This window comes from Triticum aestivum, chromosome 4B, assembly GCF_018294505.1.
Source record: "Triticum aestivum cultivar Chinese Spring chromosome 4B, IWGSC CS RefSeq v2.1, whole genome shotgun sequence".
Taxonomy (NCBI): Eukaryota; Viridiplantae; Streptophyta; class Magnoliopsida; order Poales; family Poaceae; genus Triticum; species Triticum aestivum.
The window spans coordinates 338,857,551-338,883,070 of NC_057804.1; the positions used below are offsets into that span (position 1 = coordinate 338,857,551).

Genomic DNA, 25,520 nt, shown 5'->3' on the forward strand with positions numbered 1-25,520 from the left:
AGATCGATTTGAGTTTCTACACCAAGCCTAGAGCTTAAATGTTGAAAGGCACATTCTGATTTTATAAGGAGCATTCTAACTGTTAGTTTTAAAAGCAGATTCTGCTATTTTCTGAAATGAAATATGAGAAATTAAACCGTATGGTTCTCCAATTTTATGGTACTAAATTCAGATATATCAAAAGTACTATTATGTTAGCTGCATTTAGTTTACATGAACATGCCAAGTTAGATGATATTATAGTCCTTTGGGTGTTGCTATTCACTATCCTCGGCCACATCTTATAAAAACGTAGATAAGCTAACCTCTGTACCAAATCATATAATTATCCACATCATTTCAGGAAACTCAACCTTTTTCCCATGTCTAAAGTAATCTGGGAAGATTGCTCTAATTGTTTTGAGTGTGTGCTCTTGGCAGTATGAAAATACTCAAATACTGACAGTGATATGTTTTTTCTGCACCAGATGTGGAAACTAAAAAATGTATATAATGCAAAGGAGGAAATGTTCAGTTCCTAGGTGCGTAGGTGCAGCCCTGGCCACAATAGCCTTGGACGGCCTGAACGGCGGAGATGAGTGCTTCTCCTTAGGGAGGGCCATGTCGCCATCGGTGAGATCCGTCCTGAGCCGGCAGACTTCTGCTTTCCTTATTTATTTTGTGTTCATCATAGTTTATTTATTTTGCACCATATCGTAGCATGTTCGAGGGGCACATGCAGAGATGGCCATGATGCTAGCTCATAGCACATGTTAACTTAAGAAGTTTGCATGCCTTTTCTCTAATTAAAATAGAGTTTCTTACCAACTATCGAGCCTACCAGTTATATAGATTTATGACTCTAAAGCCACTACTCAACTTCAGGTGGTACTCTGCTGTAGAATAAAACTCCATAATTCTCCATCTAAGATACTGAAGTTTATTGATGTTTCTTTATTTCAGGATATGTGGAAAAGGTATTTGCACTACATTTCAAGGTAGATAGTAGATTACATGGCTAAGCAGCCCAACTATATTACTAATTGTTTATTTTGTTATTTAAATTAAAATGGTTTATGTATTCTGTCGAAGCATTCACATGCCTTATTAATTTCAGAAAAAAAAATTCTTATTTAATGGTTCATGTATTTTTATGTCTAAAATGAAAATTCCAAACAAAATCATAGTCATATGTTGTATTTATATGATGAATATTGATGTTCCAGTCGCTATATTTAAAGTAAAATTTTCAGAACAAAATGTGGTCTCTAAGCTTGTGTCATGTGGTCCATCAACTTAACGTAACAATTACTTAGCATGTCTAATTCTTAAGCGCTACAAGCGATCAGTTTTATTTGATTTGAATTAACAAGGCACGGACCCTTTTGTACATATCTATAATCATGATAGATATTATGTTTTCGATGGCTTTATTTAATGGCCATAATTTTGTTACCCCGTTGCAACGCACGGGTCCTTTTGCTAGTAATAATAAAGCATGGATTGACTCTGTCAGGGTTCACCGTCGTGTCCTTTTGCAAAATAGTCCATGTGGTTTTATGAATTAAACCCGCAGTCCCTTATTAAGTGGATCTGAAAAAACGCTTCGTATTTGCAAACCCCCCTCTATTAATCAAAACAACCAAACCAATCCATGGCCTCCTCCTCCATCGCCCGCTCGCTCGCCGAGATCCAAGTCGGTCGCGTGTGAGGCGGCCGGCTACAGGGGCGTGCAGGCGGCGGTCAGGCACTGGCGACGCCATGGTCTTCCAGCGAGGCGGGCGAGCACATACATGAAGGCCACGGGGGCCCGCTGCCCGCACGAGAGGGGAGGCACGAAGGAGGCGGTCGTCGCCGGTGGCGGGGCCGGATGCGTCGGATGCGCGCGCTTTCCAGTAGTCAACACAGACAGATGTAGAGGCCATCCATGGCAGCGAGCGGCTCCGGTGGCGGCGATGGGGTTGGGTGGTTCAAGCGTCCGCTTCTGCAGCTACATGGGATTTCTTCGTGACCATCAATGGGTATGGGACTTCGTCAGTACGATGACTCAGACCATATCTGCATGCAGAGAACACATATGAACTTCTCCTGAGATTGTGACTCAGCTACATGGTAATTTACTGTTGAATTATAATTTGGGGGAATTCTGCATTGCGCCTGAATGAAAATTGGCAGTGAATTGATATGCGCTTAAAAGAGTGTAAAAACTGAGTGTCATCATGAATGTAGATGTTCAGGAGTGATTTAGTAGGATGTCGACCCTAAACTACGGAAAACAAGCATCCGATGGAGAAGTGTTGTTCTAAAAAATGGGTTCATAAGTTCATATGCTAAACTGAAACCATGCATATTTGAATAGCAGGATTAGATGTTTTTTTATTCAGAATCTGAAGTTTGTCCGGCATTGCATCATCAAGTAAAACATTGTAGCTTGTATTCCTCATGTCTGATGCACTTGCAGGGTCAGAGTTGGTAGCCATCCCCTGGACAGGGCACCATGTCTAGGGTGTGTTGGCGTGCTTGAGCAGACGAAACACTAGCTGCGAGGTGGAGAAGACACCATGGATGGATTTTGGTAGCTCTGATGACAACAATTTCAACTTAGTAAGTCATATGCTGATATTCATGTGACTGTGATCTCGGAAATAAAAGTTCATAGGAAAGGAACAGAAACCTTCACTGAACATAGAGCTGTGTTGTACCTGTACCGAGAAATGTTTGTAGAGTATGAAAATATGTTTCGAGATGAAACAAATTATGAATATTAGTCATGGCAATTATAGGAACATATGAAAATTGTATTGCCGGTTTTAGCAGGCGTGCTGGTGCTCACATGCTTATCAATTGTGATATGGGTTTGCAGGTTCAAAGGCACAACATACTATGCTCATGCATATGTGATATAAACCAATTCTACATTGCAGCTCACAAAGACTGCAAAATTACTAGGGCTAGGAGATTTGAGCAGTTATGAAGGTTTTTGGACACGAAGCCCCACTGAAGGTTATGAATTTTCACTATTAAGCTTCAAAGATGTTGCAGTTGTGACAAAAAATGTCCACACATCACATATGATCAGACAAGGTGGTTTTGGCAATGTCCAATGTCGCCGTCGCTGAGTTCCCCGGAAGAAGAACATCGGTCAAGCATTCCAATGTCGCCTCCACTGAGTTCGCCACGGAGTCATCCAATGCCGCCTCCGCTGAGTTTTGCCGGAGGAAGAACATCTACCGTCCGAATGTGCTACACCAGAGGTATGTATCAACTTTTCCCATATTAGTCCAACATTGTGGTATGTATCGGCTTTTCCCAAATTAGTCCAACGTTGTTGGATATTGCTTGAATAAAAAACAACCTGTGTAGCCTGGGCTTGTACTAAGGCTTCCTGTACTTTTTTCTCTTTAATCTGATCATCCAATCTCTGTAAGCTAGGTGTTGCCTATTCCCGTTTGCTCTCTGTTTGATTCAAATCCATGTCCATATAAGGTCATCAACAACTTTCTGCTTGCTCCCTGTTTGACTCAACCTATTTAGTTAGACAGGTTCAATGATTCAAAATAATATTTGAGAAGCTTCTCTATTGGCTGGCATCCCTAATGGTAGTTGTAGAAATGTAGCTAATGAAAGAGTACCTCATAATTCATCGGATGTAGACCAATAGGGTGTAAAAGACTTTGAGTTTCTAGCTTTCATAAAATTTACACATGTACTCCCTCCGTCTCATAATGTAAGACCATTTTGCAAGCTTAACAGTATGCTATGGTTGGTACTTAAACTTGAACAAGCTTAACAGTATGCTATGTTGGTATTTAAACTTGAACAATGAGTGTGTCAATTGATGTTCAGGCATATTTAATTAGCAACTAATTATCCTATAGCGCTTTGACCCTAATGTATCCACAGTCCGACCATGGGAGTGAATATCCATCAGAAGATTGCAGCCTTTTCCTGACTCCATGCCCTTTGCAAGTGGAGTTGCAGAAATGTAGAGTATGAATAGGGAAACGATCATAGATGTCAACACCTACAGTATAATTTATCTTGATACAGATGCACTGGATTCTCAAGTAGTTTTAATTTTTTTATAGATAGCTCAAGTACTTAAGCTTCTGCATTTCATGAAAAACGAAAAGAAGGTGTGATGTCAGCTGCTCAAGCTAATCAAGTAACAAAAATAAAAGGGACCTGTAGTCAGGTTCTATTAACTAAATGTTGCACATCTATTAACCTGTATCTTGATAGAGATGCACTGGGTTCACAAGTAATTTTAGTGTGTTTTCTAGATAGCTCAAGTATTAAGCTTCTACAATCATGAAAAACAAGAAGAAGGTGTTCTATCAGCTGATCAAGCTAATTAAGTATATATAAGGACAGCGATCAGTAGTCAGGTTCCATTAACCAAATTCTTCACATCTATTAACCTGTACTCATATTAGGCCAACATTGTCTAATATTGCTGGGGGATTTGCCCTTCTTTTTACAAATCAAAATCAGTCTGTGTAACCTGGGCATGTACGAAAGTTGTCTGCACTTTTTTCTGTTTAATCTGGGCATCCATCTCCATAAGTTGGGCGTTGCGTGTACTTTATATTAGGCGTTACCTATACTTTATATCAGTCCAACGTTTGCCAGTCCATGTTGAAGTATCTGTTTGCTCCCTGTTTGATTCAAATCTATGAACAAATAAGTTCTTTTTCTCCCTATTTGATTCAAGTTTGAAATATTCATAGATGCTACACTTCAGTCAGTAAATGAACAAAAAACCTAGGACAGATCTTTTAGTTAGTTTTGTGTCAATGAGTAAATCTGTGTTTGAGGTTACATTTACTTTGAATAGAGAAATTAAGAAAAAAATGTGGAATCATCACCACCCCTTAACCGATCTGGCGACAGGATGTAGAAATTCAATCTACTTGGTGGAGACGTACTTGCATGTGATGTCGTCGAACTAATAGCCGTTATATGCCTTCCATTGTGTTTTAATTTTTTCTCTTGCATTGCTTGGACTACCTGCTAGAAGCTCCTATCAACTAATATTTGGGGGTCATGTTCTTCATAGTAATAATTATGCCCTATCAATCCAGTTCACATCTAAACACAATGGGGACCAACGGGTCCTTACCAATGTTTATGGACCAATGGGTCCTTGCATTGCCTCTGACCATGTCCCCATCAACATCAAAATTGGCTCATCTATACCCAGATCTAATATTTTCAGATTTGAAAACTACTGGCTACAACATTCTCAGTTTAAAGATGTAGTCAAATCTATCTGGTCACAAGAAGTGAATGAAATTGATAGTGCAAAAGTTATTGCAGCCAAATTTAAAAGACTGAGAAAAGGGCTTAAAATATGGGCAAGGAAAATATCACACTTGAGGAACACAATTGTAGGTACAAACTTCCTTATCCTGTGCTATGACTATTTTGAAGAATTCAGGCCACTCTCCATAGAGGAATCAACTGGGAGGAGGATACTAAAAGATCATCTTGCACAGTTACTTGAGCATCAGAGGATTTATTGGAAACAGAGAGCTACCATAAGACAAATCAAGATGGTAGAGGCCAACACCAAATACTTCCAAGCAAAAGCCACAATCAAATACAGAAATAATTGTATTGCTATGCTCAGGGATGAAACAGGAATAGAGCACCATGATCACCAGGCCCAAGTTGCTATTCTTTTCAGAGCCTTCAAAGACAGATTGGGTACTTGCATCCCTTATGATAACCCACTCAATCTACATGATCTTATACTCTCTTCAGTTGATCTATCTGAATTGGAAGTCCCATTCACCAATAAGGAGATTGACAATGTGATCATGCATATGCCATCAGATAAATCACCTGGGCCAGATGGTTTTAATGCAGCTTTCCTCAAAGCTTGTTGGGATATTATTGCCAATGACTTTTATAGACTCATTCATGATTTTTACTCTGGCAATGTCAATATTCAAAGCATCGACTACTCCTTCATTACTCTAATCCCCAAAGTTGATGCTGCAACTAGCCCAGCAGAGTTCAGACCTATGTCTCTAGTCAATTACACACTCAAGATATCACTAAGCTTCTGGCCAATAGATTACAGAAAGTTATCCTGAAATTGGTCCACACCAACCAGTATGGTTTCTTGAATAATAGTGCATCCAGGATTGCCTTGCTTGGTCTTATGAGTACATCCACCAGTGCTTCCAGAGCAAAAAAGATCTGGTCTTCTTGAAGTTAGATTTTGAAAAGGCATTTGATATGCTTAACCATGAGACCATCATTTAGATTATGCAAGCCAAGGGTTTTGGACCAAGATGGATTCAATGGATCAAAATGATCTATGGGACTGGGTTTTCTTCAGTTCTTCTTAATGGAGTGCCATGGAAACAATTCTTATGCAAGAAGGGTGTAAGAAAGGTGATCCACTATCACCACTCATCTTTGTGATTGCTGCAGATTTCCTTCAAACCATGATGAATGAATCCATGCATAATAACTTGATCTAGTCACCATTGATTCGCTAGTCTTGTACTGATTACCCCCCATCATTCAGTATGCTGATGATACCATCCTGGTAACCAAAGCAGACAGTAGACAACTGGAGCACATTAAAAATATTTTGCTTCACTATGCTGCATACACTGGGCTCAAAGTTAACTACTCCAAGTCTACTCTCATTTCTATTAATACCCCTTTGGACAAGATGAATGCTCTATCACAGTTGTTGGGCTGTAATATTGGTACATTGCCACATAAATATCTGGGTCTCCCTTTGTGTCACATTAAGCCAAAGATTGTGGACTTTCTCCCTATGTTAAAGAGAATTGAATCAAGACTCCTGAGCTGCTCCACTTTGCTATCCTCTGGAGACAATCTGACCCTCATCAAATCAGTGTTCACAAGCATGCCAACTTTTTTCATGTGTACCCTCTGGATACCCAAAACAGTAGTCAAGCAGATCAATACATATCTTATGAAATGTTTCTGGAGGAAATTTGGTATCCAGGAAAGAGGATCAGTACTGGTTTCATGGAAGAAAGTCTGTTTACCCAAATCCCATGGTGGATTGGCAGTCCTGCATATCCATATACACAATCAGACTCTACTTATGAAATTACTACACAAATTCTTTAATTAGGCTGACACACCTTGGGTTAAGATTATATGGGAAACTTACTACCAAGATTGTCTGCCAAGTGACAAAATGGTGGGGTCATTCTGGTGGAGAGGTATTCTAAAAACCTTGCCTGCCTTCAAGCTTTATGCCATATGCAAACCAGAAAAGGGAGACACCACTCTGTTTTGGCATGACAATTGGTCAGATATGTCTCTGCAACAAAAGCTACCTAAACTTTTCTCCTTTGCCATCAACAAAGAAATCACCCCGAGACAGATTCATGAGCAACAGGAGCTAGAGGTTTGTTTTCACAGACCACTCTCCCAGCAAGCACTCAATCAATTAAACCTCCTACAAGACCAACTTCATAGTATTATGCGGACTGAAGAGACAGACCAATGGGGATATATCTGGGCATCAACAAAGTACTCATCAATGAAGATGTACAACAACCTCATTGACAAGACTGAAGCTCACACAATCTTCAGGCAGTTATGGAAGTCCAACTGCAGACTTAGACACAAGATTTTCTTTTGGATGCTACTATATGACAGAGTAGCACAAGGAACCTGCTTCACAGAAGAAAGATGTACCTACCTGATTACAACTGTGCACTCTGTTCAGATGCAAGTCAAGAAACTTTAATTCATCTCTTCTGGAACAGAGACACGTTTTGAGTACTTCAAATCACTTTGCCTTGGCATATGCTGAGTTTGGAACGGGAGAGCTAGCCAACCCCGCCCGCACCCCCCCGCGCCGCTGACCGCTCCGGCCGCGGCGACCACCAGATTCCGGCGCATGCCAGGCACGCCCTCGCGCCCAAAGCCATGGGGCGCTCGTGCTCCCCTCGATCCTTTGGATCCGCCCGCTCCAGCCTGCAGGGTAGTGACGGACGGGGCCAGCCATCCCCAGTGCCAGACTTGGTCAGATTCAGCGGTCCGTCGGAGGTGTCGTTCTCTCTACGCCCCCCTGGCGCGTCAACGACCCTCTCTGACACGAATCCTTCTCCGGGGCGAGTGCTCCCATGCCACAGACGCATTCTCCACCTCGGTCGTTGTGCAGCCCCCCTCCTGAGCGGCTGCGACTTATGTCCATCGTTGTTCGGCCCTTCCCCTGTGCTAGCCTTTCCTCTTCGGGGCATGGTGATGAATGGACGGAGGTCCAGTCGCGCAAAGATCGCCGGCTCGGCCGGTGCCATGATGGCGTCCTCGGCCATGACCCGCGGCCGCGCAAAGGCCACCGACCCGCCTTCAATGCGAGCGCCGGGCGGGAGGCCTTCTTAAGGCGTTTCCGGGGCCTCTGCTTCAGATGTCTCAGCTCCAAGCACCGGTGTGTAGACTGTAGGGATCCAGTTTGCTGCATCGATTGCAAACTTCAAGGCCACACTAGCAAAGACTGCCCGAGCAAGAAGGGGCGCGCTCCTGTGAAGGCGCGGTTGGGCTCCCGCGTGGGTCGTGGCCCGATCTGTGACCACATCCGCTTCCCCTCGCCGCCGCCGGCGGTGCCGGACAAGACGATGGCCCACCACACCGACCCGTTGCGCCGCCCAAGGTCCAGCCACAAGGTGGTGATCGAGACGCCGGCTATGGAGCGTCAGATGTTCCTACTCTGTCGCCATGCGGTGCTGCTGATTTCCATGGAGGAGCGCCATGTTGCCAGCCCCATGTCGGTGGGGCGTGCCTTCGACACGCAGCTGCGCATGCCGGCGCACCTGCTGCGGGTCACGAGCCATGATCCGGAGGATTTTCTCGTCCATTTCGAGCTCCTGGCGCACAAAGACAATGCCATCGTGCACCTAGGCTCCATCAACGTCGACGGTGTCATCTTCAACATCAAGCCGTGGCACGAGGACGACCACTTTGTGCATCAGGAGTTTCTTCTCCACGTCTGCACCGTCATCGAGAAGATGCCGCTCCACCTTTGGTCTCTTGAAGGGGCGGCGGAGGTCCTCAGCGACAAGTGCATCATCGACCGCCTCGACAGTAGGAACCACGAGCGTGGGCACCTGAAGACCTTTGCATGTTGGGTGTGGGTGTGGGATGTGGCATTCATCCCCACCCGACACCATCTGGAGGGCGCCGCAGGGTGCTGGCCGTGTGGAGGCCATGTTGGGCTACTGGCCGCCAAGCCGAGAGGTGGCGCCGCTACCGCGCGTCTAGCGCCACGACATGCTCGTCCACGTCGATCGCGTCGAGGACTGGTCACCGCGCTCTTCGCATTCCGTGCAGAGTGGCCTGCCCTTGTCGGAGTCTGAAGACGCTCGCTCGGTCCCGTCGACCTGGCCGGGAACATGGACGGTGCACGTTGAAGACGGCCAAGGCCAGCGGTGCCACCCGACCCTGTTGGATCCATCTGGCTGCGGCAGCATCCGTCTGGGCGGCCCCCGTCACCGCGACGACCACGACAACGACAAGGGCGGGTGCCGCTCATGGAAGGACACCCTCCTAGGCTGCAAGCAGCCCAGAGGCACGCTACAGCCCCGGTGGGATGCTGCTAGCTCAAGCCGTCAGCGGAGCCGGACGCCTGTCAGTCGCCGGCACGAGGCCGGTGGGCGGGCTTCCGGCGGCCGCCCGGAGTCTACCGTCCTCAAGGCCACGCCCCCGCTGCCCCTAGCCGCACGCGAGCCGCCTGCTGTTGCTATGGTTGCCGAGGCGGGGCGGGACCCGGTGGCCGACTTCTTCTGCACCACCGACCCCGTCCTCCCCCTGCTGCCTCGTGTGGATGAGGTGCAGCAGGAGCTCGAGGAGTCCATCGCCAACGCGCTCGACTGCCCGCTCCAGTTCGCCGGCAGCTTGTCGATGCGGCCTGCCGCTCCACGGCCACCGCTGCCCAGACCAGCCTGCATGTAGGTGCCATGACGCGACAAGTCATGCATCTGCAGCTCAACAGTACCAACGACCCGGTGCCGCGCCTCTTCGTCGATGTCTCCCCTCCCGTGATCTCCGCTCCTCCAAAGCACCGCTCCGCTGCACCTCCCAAAACCAGATCCATCTCTGCCCTAGTCAGGCAAAGCGCGCGTCAAGCTGCGCAACTGTCCAGCGTGCCGGTGGCGAAGAGGGCATCCCTACTGGTGGTCAAGCGCCTCGACATGCTGGGACCCAAGGAGAAGATGAATGCAAAGGTGTCTGAAGCTCTTATTTGCCGTTTCGACGAGCCGCTAATGGAAGAGGACATCTCCATCATCGCCAAGCTCACATGCCTCGACCCGGTAGCCCTCCGCATTGCTGGTCGCATGGCGGGGCCTGACGCGGACGCGGACGCTGCGGCTTAGTGTTGTTATGTTAGTTCTACTTAGTATTAGTCTCCGGCAGGGATTGGCATTAGGCTGATTTGAGTTAGGTTTCATGATCGATGACTGTAGTATTTGTGCTAGGGCTGTGGGATTGCTTCGCGCCAGAGTAGTTTTGGGCATGTTGGTGGTCTCTGGCGCCCCCTCGCTAGGTGGATGGTGTACTTGTGTTCGTCCCAGATCAATAGAATGTTGCTTCTGCTGGAGAAAACCATTGTTCCATATGAGTAACTCAACTGGTGCAATCTTGAGTTGGAATGTGAGAGGGCTGAACTGGCTAGCAAAGCACGCAGCTGTGCGCGAGATTGTGGAGGCTCATCGACCAAGCATTCTATGCCTCCAAGAAACAAAGCTGGAATCCTGGACACCCGCCGTTGTTCAGGAGCTGGGGGGTCGCAAGCTTGAGGGATGCTCTGTCCTGCCTACAGTGGGCACCAGGGGAGGAGCGGCCATTATCTGGGATAAGGCTGTCATTAGTTTCACCACCCATGCTATTGGTTGCTTCTCGATCACGGGCAAAGTGACTGATCTGCAGGGCTGCTCCTCTTTCTGGATGACGACTATTTATGGACCGGCTGACGATGCACGCAAAGACGCCTTCCTGGCAGAGATGGCACATGCTGCACCACCTCCGCGGGAGCCTTGGTTGATGAATGAATATTTCAATGTCATCTATGAAGCGAGGGACAAGAACAATCTGAATTTGAACAAGAGGATTATGAGCATGTTCAGGGCAGCTATTGACACGACGGGTTTACGTGAGGTAAAGTGGAAAAATAGAAAGTTCACTTGGACAAACGAGCGACATGATCCAACAATGGTATCCATCGACAAGGTCTTCTGTAATGCGGAATGGGATGTCCTCTTTCTATCCTATATGGTAATTGCTGCGGCAACTGTGTGCTCGGATCACTGCCCGCTTGTGCTGGCCAACTCTACAGCCCCAAAAAGGAGGCCTGTTGTCAGGTTTGGGTCTTTCTGGCCGCGTTTTCCCCTCTTCCACAACACGGTTAACTTGGCTTGGTAACGGCCGGTGAACCACACATGCCCAGTCGTAAGGATCAAGGTGAAAATGCAAAGGGTTGCTCATGATCTTAGCATATGGGCCAGAACTCACTTCAGCGATGCCAAGGTGCAGTTTCACCTGGCCCGTGAGGTTGTGCCGTGGCTGGACGTTGCGCAAGAGAATCATGCTCTCACTCCAAGCGAATTCAACCTGCGCAAACAACTAAAGCAAAGAATTCTGGGGGCTGGCTGCAATTGAGAGAGCTCGCAAGAGACAAGCATCCCAGATCACCTGGCTCAAGGCGGATGACACCCGCACTGCCTTCTTTCAAGCCAAGATCAACTCGTGCAGGCAAAAGAATTTCATTCACTTCGAGGCTGACAATGCTGTTATCACTGCGCACGATGAAAAGGCCTCTGTTGCTCACAAGCATTTCTCCAACTTGCTGGGAAGAAAAGAGGACATAAAGTGCTCGATAAACTGGGAGGAGCTGGGTATGCCCACAGTCCAAAATGAGGGGCTCGACAACCCGTTTACTGAGGCCGAAGTTTGGGCTCCAATCTTGGCGTCGCCAGCGGACCTGGCACCTGGCCCTGATGGGTTCTCGGGCATGTTCTTCAGAAGCTGTTGGGGTACGATAAAGGAGGAACAGTGCTTGCATCGTGTTGGAGGCCCAGACACCGGACACAATACTTTGGGCACATCACAGTTCGGGGATATACTCCACCACATCTGCCTACATTGCCCAATTTGCAGGTGGACAACACAGCAGCTTCAGGAATTTAATATGGAAGATATGGGCACTGGGGTAGATCAAGATGTTTCTCTGGTTCCTCCACCAAGACAAGCTTTGGCGCAATGACAGGTTGCAACAGAGGGGCTGGGAAAATGGCTATTTTTGCCCCATATGCATGAGAAATCTTGAGTCATCCTTTCACCTCTTTCGGGAGTGCCCAATCTCCTTGATGGTTTGGAACAAAGCTGTTGCCTGGACCGGCTGCCAGGCTCTGAACCCTGCTGGTTGGCGCAATGCTACTATGTCGACGGGCTGTGCCGAGACGATACTAGCTGCTGCGGCTACAAGCAACTGCAAGGGCACCAAGTCGATGCTGGCCCTCATCGCTTGGCACATCTGGCTGGAGAGAAACTCATGTGTCTTCAGAGGAAAGCAGGCAGACGAGCGACACATCGTCGAGGCATGTCGCAGGGATATGGAGCAATGGAGATTGGCAGGCGCAAAATGCATTGGGCATCCCTTCAGGGACATGACGTGAGGTATCGCCCAAAAGCATCCTCGCCTGGGAGCAAAGTTCCTCCCAGTGGCCCGCTGTCATTTTATTTCATCCATTTGATCACTTGATCTGAAACATTGTCATTCTCTCCTGCTAAATCAACGAAACACCAACTCCAAGCTGGTTTCTTCAAAAAAAAATCTCTTCTCGAACTGCCACTTTGCACTAAGCTGTTGGAACAACATAATCCCCAACAGAGAGAGAGGTATTTCGACTTATGATGAGATTATACTGACCATCACAGGGCTACCTAAGGACATTGCAATGGAGATCATTATCTTGTGCTGTTGGGGAATATGGATGGTTAGGAATGATAAGATATTCAGAGCTGCACCACCCAATTTGAACACCTGGAAATTCTACCTACAGGAAAGGCTGCAACACATCAAGCTCAGGTCAAAGCACGCCAAGGGCGACAAGATAGATTAGTGGATTGAACAGTTCATGTAATTTTTCGACTATGTTGCCTAGAGCTGGTATTGGGTGATTCGCCCCATGTATTATACTTTTGTACATAATTTTATATTAATGAAAATACAATAGAACAATTGTTCTACGGTCACAGGGTCAAAAAAATAGTCAGCTAATATTACGACCAGAGCGGCAGGCATATCCATGTTCAGTGCTGCCAGCAGCAAACAATACAGGGTAAGTTTTGTAAGTGCTATATAGTAAATTAATACTCCCTCCGTCCGGAAATACTTGTCATCAAAATGAATACAAGGGGATGTATCTAGATGTATTTTAGTTCTAGATACATTCCTTTTTGTCCATTTTGATGACAAGTATTTTTGGACGGAGGGAGTAGGATTTATCTAATTTTTTTGTATTAAGGAGTTCTATTCTTTTGCTTCATGCAAAAATTATTATACTATTAATTAGTTTATAGTGGAAAAGTCAAAGAGTATCATACTCAGGGTCAGTTACGTAGTTGGAATATTTGTAACCACGCACTAACCTGAAAGTTCGGCACACTAATTAAGCTTGATTGTTTTTGAAGCCCGTTCAAAGGGATATCTTCCTAGGTAGTCAAATGTACAATGCACAATATAAAACTGTCGTTATCTTTCTCATCTCGTCCCAATTGCATAATCATTCTTTGTTATTAATTTCACCACAACAGAACTATTGTAATAATTTGCATCTTCATGATTTTATATATTTACCTGTGTGGTTACTCTGGTTAACAAAATAATTTGCTAGATGCGCTTAGAAATATTATACTGTTATATATGGTGTGTGGCTTGCACGGTTACATATGTACATGTTCATTGAGGTCGAATGGTCATTATCAAATTTGAAATTATCAAATATGTGGAAGGTATGTTTCAACCGCTGAGGTGTATCCCTAGCAGGATCTTCCTAGGAGAGTGGCGTAAACCTCAGACCTCGGTAAGATCGGAAGGTGAAGATTCTGATGGAGAAACGAAAGAGAGGGGGCGAAATTAAAGGACTGTGGCATATTAAACCACAAACATTGGTAAGATTGAAAGGAGAAGATGCAAGATGGAAGTAGCAACACGAATGAGTCGCTCGACGCATAAGAGGATTTTGTTCCCCGTTGCAACGCACGGGCTCTTTTGTTAGTATAGTCTACATCTCTATATGTTTCATGCACATGAAAAATCTGTCACGTAGTACATCTATTAGATGGAAAAGGTGCAATCACAATTGCATACTATAAGAGAAGGAGACGTGTAGGAGATGGAAGCTCATTAGAGACGTGATTTATGGGAGCCCCTAGTCAGCGCTGCAGGCGCCCGTTAAGGAGTTGGCGCCCGCACTGTCGCTGCCATGGGCCGGCCCACGAGCGCGCTCGCTCGCTCGCTCGGGGAAACGAATTCGATCGCTAGATCCGTCACTCGCTCGGACGCTCGCTAGGAGCCAGTTTTCTTTTTTTTTTTGTTGAAATACCACCCAGTTTTCCTATTTCTTACGAAAACAAAACAGGTTTACAGATGTAAAGAAAAAGTTCATCTCTTTCAAAAAGGTTCATAGATTTTTGGAAAAATTTCATCGATATTGAATAAAGTTCAATGAATTTGAAACAAAGTTCATCGGATTTGAAAAAAGTTCATAGAATCTGAAAAAAGTTTGTCGAGTTTGAAAAAAGTTCATCGAAATTGAAAATAGTTCACCAAAATTTTAAAAAAAGTTTATCCAATTTGAAAAAAGTTCGTTAAATTTTGAAAAAGTTCATGGATTTTGAAAAAAGGTTCATTGATTTGAAAAAAAAGTTTAGCAAATTCAAAAAAAGTTCACGTATTTGGGGACAATTCATCGGTCAAGGAAACAGAAGAAAACGAAAAAAACAGAAACCAAAAAAGGACAAAAAAGCAAAAACGAAAAAAAGGAAAAAGGATAAAATAAAAGAAGAATAGGTTACATGGTTAGCATGACTGCCCTTGTTGGCAGGTTCAAATCCTTTTCAGCGTGGTCATTTTTTCTTTTTTAACAAAAAGCGAATAGAGCAAACTGGGCCGAGCCCAACAAGCCACGCCTGCACGCGCCCGTTTGCGAATGGGCGCTTAAGCGCCAAATAGGAATCGCCTGATTTATTGGATGTGCCGTGTATCTGTAGGAGATTTAAATCATGCACATGCAATTAATCCATGTGGGCCAAAAGCCCAAGTGAAGTATCGAACGCACGCTAAAAAGGTGGAGTCCGGAACACAGGCACATTGTGTCTGTTTTTTTTATTTGAACTCGACTACATGTTAGTTTGAATGGCAGCGTATGTACGTCAAAGCAGTATTTATCTGGCTCGATTTTTAATGTTTTTATTTTCTACTCCCTCCATTCGAAATTATTCGTCCAAGAAATGAATATATTTAGATGTATTTTAGTTGTAGATACATCCGTTTTTGTGGCAAGTAATTTCTTACGAAGGGAGTAATACTGATCGGACCGGGCTTCAATAAATACATGCATGAGAAGCACGCTCGTATGAAGGACACCGCTAGGCATCAGACTACTGATGCCCTGCCTCCCGTCAGACCAGTCATGAGCCCTACGATTGATTCAATCTGATGTGTGCGCTGGCCCCTGGATACGAGCTTGGGCAGTTATTTCGTACGTACGGAATCCAGCCTAAACTGCTTCCACAAATCACGCCGTTAAGTGGGCCGCTAATTACGCGGAATTATTTGGCGATATTCACTCCTGGCCCTTGGATTTAGGATGTAACTTACAAATATTAGGCAGCTTGCTTGTTAGGAAGCAAAACCTTTAACCAACGCGGCAACGCCAAATTTGCATCAGGTGCACGTGCTTCTACTTTTGTTTGTAATTACTTTATGTTTCCATTGATTAGAGAATTTGCTTATGTGGTGAATGTCTACTCCAATATTTTTGATTCTTTCTGTCCTACCGTTATATTATGTTTCAGAACCATCAAGATCTTGCTCCCATCGACTAAACAAATTGAGAATTGCTTCAAATATGCTTCCATCAAAAAATAAAAATAGTTCACATGTTTAAGAAGAATCACGCTCTTGCTTCTATATACTACTAGAGAATTGCTTTGAACCTTCTTCTGTCAAAAAGGAAAAATATTCCACATGTTTCAAAAGCATCATGATCTTGCTTCCATCAACTAGATGACTACTTCGAACCTTCTTCTGTAAAAAATATATTCCACATGTTTCGGAAGCATCGCGATCTTTGCTTCCATCGACTAGGGAATTGCCTCTAACCTTCTTCCGTCAAAACGGGAAAATATTCCACATGTTTTAGAAGCATCACGGTCTTGCTTCCCTCGGCTACACTGCTTTGAACCTTCTGTCAGAAAAGAAAAATATTTCACACGTTTTGGAAGCATCACGATCTTGCTTCCATCGACTAGACGACTGCTTCGAACCTTCTTCTCTCAAAAAAGAAAAACATTCCACTTGTTTTGGAAGCATCACGATCTTGCTTTCATGGACTATAGAGTTGCTTCGAACCTTTTTTCATCGGAAAGGGAAAATATTCCATATATTTTTATAGGCATCAGGATCTTGCTTCCATCGACTGGACGACTGCTTCGAACCTTCTTCTATCAAAAACGAAAAATATTTCACATGTTTAGGAAGCATCATGATCTTGTTTCCATCAACTAGAGAATTGCTTCCAAAAATCTGCCGCCGCAGTGTGTCACGCGGTCGCCGGCTGCTGTTGCTGCCGAGAAGGGCAGGGATGGAGGCTGCGAGCTGCTAGAGCCACATCCCGGTTATGTGAACGTGAACCACTGCTGCCTTGATAGGGATTGGAGCAGTGCATGTTGTGGCCTGTGGAGAAGGACGTAGGCGCAGCGGAGGGATCGCCGAGCCCCGAGCGTGGAACCGCGAGGTCGCGTCGGTGGCCAGTGTGGTCGCGTCACGGAGAGGGCGTCATTGGCTGGTGGAGTCGCGGTGAGACGGCGGCGGAGCAGCGGATCTGGTGAAGCGAGCTGGCGGCGAGGTGAGGGAGGTGGGAAGCAGAGCTCGGGCAGGACGGGGGATTAATGTTGGAGAGAGATTAGAGGAGGTGATCGGGAGCGGGGGGTATGCACAGATCGGGGCTTTCCTTGTTTTCAAACACGACGAAATCTGGAGCGTCGACTTTCCAACGAATCAACGGGCGTCGATTGGTCTGGCGTTCACGTCCCTTTTTTTGGAACGAAGGCTCAAGAAGAGCCCGACTTTGAATTAACAAAGCCATCAACCAGCCAGGATTACAAAGACAACCGCTTACAACGCAAATAAAAGGAAACCGAGCGACGGATACAAGGAACTCAAGCAAAACAACTCAAGGCAGTAACAGAGTGAGCCAAGGCATCACCACGCTGCTACCAACACCCTACTGGGCGACCTACACCAACAGAACAAAACTAGGGTCTTGGGAGGAATGCACCACCGCGCAAGCTTCGTGATCACAGCCACCCTCGGAGCCAGCCATGGACCAGACCACCATCTGTTGCTGCCTCTGCAAAGGGCCCCTACCCCTTCATCCTGGCTTGAAGGATGCCGTACCGGCAGACGGCGGCTCGGTTCACCCCAGAACCCAAATGGATGGCCTCCAAACTGCAAGGAGAAGAGACTAGAGCAGGACCGCCAGCCCAGGGCACACTACAAACAAGCACCATCTTCGTCTGCGGCTCAGCCACACAAAATGGCGAGAGCTGCCGGCCACAGTCAGAGAAACAAGGGAAGCAGCGATAAGTAGATCAAAGGCCAGCGCTGGATTCGCCGGAGCACAATGCTCCCACCAAAAGGTATATCGTTGTCGTCGAAGAGGGGAACCCAATCCCCTCTTGCCCAGGCTCGCGGGCATCGACCCACCGGTGACCTCGTCAGGGACCCTCCAGCCAGCAACCTATGAAGAAATCAAGCTGTCTCCCGCCATCATCACATCCACAACAAAACTCTCTCGCCGCTCCTGCAATCCCCGGACGGTGCCTTCAAGAAGGAACACGACACGGACGTGCCGTCGCCGCCCAAAGCAGGGGACCTAGGCTTTCACCTAGCAGGGGATGGAAGGAGGGGGAGGATCCACACCACAGCCTCCAAGGAGGGGAACAGCGCCCAAGGCGTCGTCTTTGGTGTGACCGCCGCGCCGGCCAGGGGTTTCCCCCGGATCCAACCCCACCCGACGAGATCCGCGCAGCCAGCAACCGGGAGCAGCGGCCTAAGCCACCAGGACCCAGATCTGGCAAAGGAAGGAGCAGATCGGGGTGGAGGGGATGGGCTTCATCAGTGGCATACCTGCAGGGAGGGATGCACACCAGCGACCGCGGACCGCCGCCACCTCGTCACCCGCGAGATCGAGGGGGCGTCTAGCTCGCACCGGCAAGGTGGCCCGCCGCCAGGGCCACCCCACCCTCACCAGCCGAGGCCGCCGCCCCGCGTGCCGAGGCCCTGCCCGAGACGAGCAGCCGCCGAATCCCCGCCGCCACCTTCATCGGTGTCGAGCGCGCGCGCCGGAGCACACCTCAGGCGGCGGCGAAGAGGAAGGAGGGGGAGGAGGGAGCGCGGCTGTGGCGGCTAGGGTTACCCCCGGGTCGCCTCGGAGGAGACGACGCATGGGGGGGGGGGGGAATTAGCGATGTTTGCAAAAAAGATCCACGAATTCGGCGTTCGCGTCCCTTCAGACTACAGATCAGTAGCGTTTACCCCGTATGAAGCACCCCATGCGTGAAGCATATGTTCTTATATCATATCAATCAGACTAAGCTCATTGCACGTGGAATTTACTTGGTGCAGCATACATACTTGCATATTGCAAAAATTAGGGCCTCTTTCAACTTGCAAGGTTAATAAAAATAGAAAAAACATAGAATTATAATTTGACATCAACTCAAATTCTGCATGGTTAACATTGTAAAAAAATTATTGCACAACAGAGAAAAGAAAAAGTATTTTCATGCTTTTTTTAGTCGGATATAAAATTATATTTAAAACACAAAGCGAGTAGTTAGGAAAAATTCTGATCCTCCAAAATTTAAATAAAAATACACTGAACCAAAGGGTTCGTATGAAAGTGAAGCATACCGCCCAACACGAGAAAAAAATGATGGTGCGTGCGACATAGAAGGTTAAAATTGAAAATGAAAGCCCACGCCATGCAAGCAAACCAAATGATTGTAGGATAGAGAAGATAGAAATTAAAACAAATAGAAACTTCAGTAGAAAGATAGTATTTACGTATGCATAAATACTTCTCCCATAGTTGATCATATGCACTCGAGAAACTATTGGTAATGAATAAATTATGGGCTTAATATTACCAAATTACAATTTGATATGAAGTCAAATTCTACATGGTTGAATCTGTAAAAGTTCATTTTATTGCACCACAGCAAAAAGAAAAATTCTTTTCAAGAGATTTGGAATCAGATGGAAAGTTATCTTTGAAACGTAAAGTGAATTGTTAGGAAAAGTTAAATCAACCATAAATTTAAAAGAATATGCGAAAGAAAACACAGAATCAAAGGTTCCGTACGAAAGAGAAGCGTGATGTTTCGCGCTAGGAAAACATGATGGTACAACATAGAAGATTAAAACTAAAAAACTCTCGCGCCATACAAGCAAATCAAAAATATTATATTATTATACAATTAAAACACGTGACAAATAAGCTATCACGGTTTTCCCAATAGATTAAATTATCTTAACCATCAATATTAGAAATTAACAATTAAGATATAAAAGATATAGTGTTACATATAAATATTATCACATGCAAATAGTTTAACATGTCACATGTCACGTGCCAAAAGGTCAACCTGACTTTCGTTCAACTCATATGCCTTTCTACCCAATCAGATATAAGCTTACATTGTGATATTGATACTGCAAAGTACGGCTACCCAAATAAAAAAAGTATGGCAGCCAAACAATGAAAAGTCAAGTTCGGAGAAAAACACGGGGAGGAGTCAGACCACCCATCAAAAAATGGTAGTTTCCACAAATAAAAAAAAGATGTAGTGTCCAAGATGATTTCACATAATCACATGCTGAAAGGAAAGCACGCAGGCAAATAATGAAGAGTCATGTTCGGAAAGCAACATAGGGAGGAGTCGGAGCACCCAGCAAAAATATGTGGCTGGTCGGTCAATGCATGTATAGGGTACTCCTATGGATCCCCTGGCGACGCACCTGACGACGCTCGTGGCGACGCGCCCCCGCCCACGGCGGCCGTCACCCTCGCCGGCTCTCCCGTCGCTTGCGCCGTCTTGGCTCCCGCCGCCCCGTCCTCTCCGCCGGCGCCGGCGGCTTCGGTCATCTGCCCGCCCCCCGAAGCCGTCCCCCTTCCCCCCGGCTGCGCTGGGCGGACCTAGCCGACGAGCCACCGTCCCCCTCCCCCCGCGCCCCCTCCTCCCCTGCCGTTGCCATCCCTCGCCGCACCGCGCTGCCCAGCCGGGCCGGTGGCTCAGCCCCCCAGGAGCGGGGTTCTGCCACCGGCTCGCGGCCACCGCGGTGGCCGGCGCAGCCCTCGAGCTCGCCTCGGGTTGGTTGGGGCCAAGGCACGGACTTGCGGCGCGGGGCTGCTCATCGCCGGCGGGTGCAGGCTTGGGGTGTGGATGGCCGCTCCGAAAGGGGCGCCGCCCGCTCCTCCTGGTGCTGGCCAGGTGGCTCCTCCGACGCCGCTCGCGGCTCGCAGCGGCCCCGTGCCCTCGCCTCCCTTCCGACCGTTCATTGCCGCCTTTGGCTCCTCCACCCTGTGTTTTCGGTCTTCTCAACCTGCCTTGTGCCCTGCGCCAGCTCGCTCCGGTGCCTCGCCGGCGCTGGCGGCGGCGCCATGCGCGTCCAGGGAAACCCTACGCGGGCACAGGCCGCCCCGCCTGCTGGGCCGGGCTCCTTCCGCGCCGGGTGTGCTGGGCCCCGGCCCGGCCCATCCTTGGCGCCCGCTTGCTGGGCTCCTCCCCCTCGGCTGGGCCGGCCGCGGGAGTTGGGCTTCTTGGTTGCCCTAGGCCCAGCTCCCCGGTGCCCTCGATTTGGCTCCCGTGTAGCCTCCCATTGGCTCCTGCCCCTCCTCCTGCCGCCACCTCCCTCCCCTCGAGCGCCCCTGGCCCCTCGAGCCCCCCTGTCCCCGTGCTGCTCGCCCCCCTCCACTCCCTCCCGGCCAACTGCCGGTGCATCGCCCTTCCCGCCTACCCCGCCCCCTCCCTCGCCGCGGCCTCCGATGCGTCGGGAGTGGGATGATGGCGGTGTGCGGCACAAGCGCCGCGTCGACTACCGGCACGACCGGCGCGACCCTCCCCGGCCGTCGCCAGACTCGCTCTGGCACGAGAAGGAGCTCCGCCGCAAGTTGAGGGACCTCCGCGAGGGATGTCGCGACGATCGCTGTTCCCCGGGCTGCCGTGATGCGCGGGGAGGCTCTTGCTCACCCCGTCCGGCTGCTTCGGGCGAATGGCGCGCCCGGCGCCGCTCTCCTTCCCCCGCTCCCCGCCGCGCCCGTTCACCCACTCCGCCCCAGTCCTCGCTGCCGGCCTCTCCGCACGGCCCCGCCCCGCCTCCGGCTCCTCCCAGGCGGAGGTACGTGCCGCCTCATGCGGTTGCCTCCGTGACGCCGGCCGTGGCTGCTGTCCCGGGCGGGGGCCCTGCCCGCGGGCGTTCTGGCCCTGCCAAGAAGAAGAAGCGCCATGGCGCGGGGCGTGGTGCCCAGCCCGCCACTCCCCCATTGGCTCTGGACTCTTCTTCCGCTCTGGGTCCCGTCTCTGGCCTTCCCCATTCCCCGTGCTTCAACTGCGGGGTGGCGGGCCACTCGCAAGTCGAATGCGTCAATCCCCAGTGTTGTTACCTCTACAAAGACCCTGGGCACCCCGCCCTCCTGTGCCCGGATCGTCCGGTGGCGTTTGAGCTCATGATGTACGGCCATGACATCGAGGGGCTGGGCTTCTTTCACCTCGAGGTCCCTGACGTGCCGCCCCCTCTCCCACCCTCCAGGCGGTCGTCATGGTGGTCGACGAGGTGGCCTCCCCGGAGATGATTGAGGCCGAGCTGAACCACCTCTACCAGCGCTAGTGGGACTGGGTGGTCATCCCCACCGCTGGCCACATCTTCACCATCGTCTTCCCCGACTCCATCAGCTACGGTTATGCCACCCGCAGTGGCCGAATCACTCTCGCCCTCAACCAGCTCGTCGTCGACATCTTTGAGCCGATCCTTGACGCCCAGGCCATGGCCGTCCTGGACACCGCCTGGATTCTCGTGGCCGGCCTCCCCGACATTGCCCGGTCTGAGCTCGTCATCCGCCAGATGTCCCGGATTCTGGGCAAGGTGGTGGTCGTTGACGAGCTCTATCTCCTCAAGGAGGAGGAGGTCCGGGTCAAGGTCAAGTGCCTCGACTCTTCCAAGCTTCGTGCAACCATTCAAGTGTTCTTCAACGACCAGGGCTTCGACCTCAGGATCTCCCCCGAGCCCCCCAACCACGTCAGCCGCTCCCGCTCTTTCAACGTTGGTCTTCCTGGCGGCAACGCGAGGGCCGACGGGGACTACCGCGGTCGTCACCGCGCGCGCTCCCACCGTTCGGAGGAGCACGGGGGTTCGGAGGACTCCCACTCCCACTCCCCGTCCCCTCCCTCCTCCTCCTGCCGCTGGCGGGCAGGGTCGGCATGCTACTCCCGGCTTGCTTCTCGACGGCCCGCCGGATTCGATGGCTACGTCATATGAGGAAAGCGACATCTCTAGTGTCGGCCTGGTCGTCTGCCGGCCTCCTCCCCGCGCTCTCCCGTCCCGCCAGCACCTGTCAAGCTGGCCCTGGAGTCGGGTCTCCCCCAGCGTTGGCACCGAACTCTGACCCGCTCTTGTCGGCCCTGGTGTCGGACCCCGAGGAGACCGTGCCGTCCAAGCCGGTCTCTTCTCCTCTGGCTCCTCCCACTGCGGCCGTGCTGCCTTCCCCGACCATGCTCTCTCCCCTTCCGCTGCTGCCTCGGGTGGCCCCGACCTCGCTCGTCGCCGCCCCTGCTCTGCCCCTGCTGTGCTCGTCTCCGACCCCGGTGCTCTGACTCTGCGTTGGGCCTGCCTCTTGGGTCCCGCCTGCGTCGGTCCTCGCTGCGGATGGGGAGGCCCTAGTGACCACCCCCATGGCCGCCCAGCCTCCCCCTCCGTGCTCCGCAGCCTGCGCTCGCCGTGGGCTGTCGGCCTCCTCCCGGTTGACCGCGTCCCGTCGGAGCGCTCGGCTGGACGCTGCACACCCCGAGGGCAGTCCGGCTCTGCCCGTCCCCGCACGGGCGGAGCTCCGCGCTGCTACTCGAAACCTGGAGCCTGGTACATCTGCAGTCTTCCCCTCTGCTTTGTCTTGTTCCTTCTCTGCCCTCGAGTCGGTTCCCCTCGTCAACCTCGCGAAGGTCGCTTCGGACTCCGCCATCATCTTTAGGGGGGAAGTTGGTCCCCCCTTAGTCCAGATCGAGGATATTAGGGCCCCCGAGATTCTGGATGGGAGACTTGCGGAGGCCCGTGCTGCCTTCCTTTTGCCCCCGCCCCCCCGCAGCCGGGGAGGCCCCCTCCCCGGCGCCGTCAAGGCAGACCGGTGGCCTTCTCCCGCTTGATGGTGCGGATGTCCGCGGACGCACCCACTCCCGCACCGCGACCCTCCGTGCCCAAAGTGCCTCCTGTGTCTTGGGGTCAAGCAGCCCCCCAATGGCGCCTTAATGTGAGCCCTCTTCTGGAACATCCGCAGTTTCAGCCATGATGGCCGACGCCGCCATCTAGTGGAGTACATGCGTGATGAACACATTGACATTGTCGCCATCCAGGAAACTATGCACTCTGAATTCTCCCTTCCTGAGCTTGACCGTCTGAGCTCCCACCTCTGGTGGTAGGAGGTGATTTTAACCTCCTCCGTGTTGTGGAGGACAAGAGCAATGCTAATGTCAACTTTGCCCGGATGCAAATGTTCAATGACTTTATTGCCGATCTAGGTCTCTACGAGATTGATAGGATTGGTGCTAGGTTCACCTGGACCAATCGGCAGGCTTCCCCGACCCAGTCCGTCCTGGACAGGGTCCTAGTTTCCCCGGATTGGGACCTCCGTTGTCCCCTCGCATCCCTTTGCGCCATCACCCGGATTGGCTCTGACCATGTCCTGCTCCTTCTCTCCTCCGCCGATGAGCGCCCGCCGATCACCCCGAGATTCCGGTTTGAGACCTTCTGGCTTTCCCAAACCGGGTTCGTGGAGGCCGTCAGCGTGCACTGGGTGGAGGCCCGCGCTCACCCTCACCCCCGTCCCCCCTTGGCCATTGATTCGTGGCACTTCTGCGCCAAGCGTGGCCAGCAGTTCATGAAGGTATGGGGCGCGAACTTGGGGCGAGACCTCCGGGATCGTAAGAAGGCCCGGTTAGCCACCATTCAAGCGCTTGACCTGCGTGCGGATGCGGTGGGGCTATCTCCCGATGAGTGGCTTTCCCGCTACGACTTAGAAGATAAGCTCTCCGTTATCTACACGGATGAAGAGGCCTACTGGCGCATCCATGGTGCCCAGAAGTGGGTTTTGAAGGGCGACGCGAACACGGCTTACTTTCAGGCGATCGCGAATGGCCGCCGTCGTCGCAACACCATCCCCCTCTTGTGGGACGGTGCCACCCTCCTTCAAGACCCGCGAGACATCCAGACCCACGTTGATGGGTTCTATAGGTCTTTGTTCTCTGCCGCTCATAGGAGCGGCCTCTCCCTGGCTCCCGACTGCTTGACTGGCTCTCAGCTGGTCTCTGACACGTAGAACGCGGCCCTTACGGCCCCCTTCTCCAAAAGCGAGGTTTGGGCTGCCATTAGGGACATGAACCCACCTCGGCGCCGGGTCCTGATGGCCTCCCGGTGAAGTTCTTCCAGACCTTCTGGAACGTGATTAAACTTGAGGTCGTGGCCATCTTCGAAGAATTCTACGTTGGGTCCATTGACCTCGGTCGCCTTAACTTTGGGATAATCTCCCTCATCCCCAAGGTGCCTGGCGCGTCTGGCATTCGCCAGTTTCTCCCGATCACGGTCATCAACGTGATTTTCCGGATTCTTTCAAAAGGGTACGCCAATACGGTGACCCTTCTTGCAGATCGCATTACTCACCCCAACCAGCCCGCCTTCATCCGGGGCCGGTATATACTGGATGGGGTACTTGTCCTCCATGAAGTACTCCATGAGGTCCGCGCCAAACACCTCAAGGCGGTCTTCTTGAAGATTGATTTCCATAAGGCCTATGATACTGTTAGTTGGTCCTTCCTTCGGGAAGTGTTACTCCGGAAGGGCTTCGACGACCGCTGGATCACCAGAGTTATGCAGATGGTCTCCTGCGGTCGAACGACTGTTAACATTAACGGCGAGATCGGCCCTTTCTTCCCCACCTTATGTGGGGTTAGACAAGGCGACCCCTTCTTCCCATTCCTGTTCAACATGG

General features: G+C 50.0%; 1 protein-coding gene across 2 annotated transcripts; it reads left to right on the forward strand.

The window, feature by feature from the left end:
• Window positions 1–1,612: 1,612 nt before the first annotated feature.
• LOC123092122 (uncharacterized) lies at window positions 1,613–13,227 on the forward strand. 2 transcript variants are annotated; one of them, XM_044513803.1, is made up of 3 exons: window positions 1,613–2,091; window positions 2,441–2,583; window positions 2,843–13,227. In XM_044513803.1, exon 3 carries the CDS (start codon window positions 8,109–8,111, stop codon window positions 9,336–9,338), a length of 1,230 nt encoding a protein of 409 aa, XP_044369738.1. In that variant the 5' UTR covers window positions 1,613–2,091; window positions 2,441–2,583; window positions 2,843–8,108; the 3' UTR covers window positions 9,339–13,227. The 2 variants fall into 2 exon arrangements, with proteins under 2 accessions (XP_044369738.1, XP_044369739.1); XM_044513804.1 differs by having other exon boundaries at window positions 1,613–2,000.
• Window positions 13,228–25,520: the final 12,293 nt, after the last annotated feature.

What these genes read in the sequence shown, in the direction of transcription:
- LOC123092122 (XM_044513803.1), top strand. Translation starts at nt 8,109, where the DNA reads ATGCCACAGACGCATTCTCCACCTCGGTCGTTGTGCAGCCCCCCTCCT.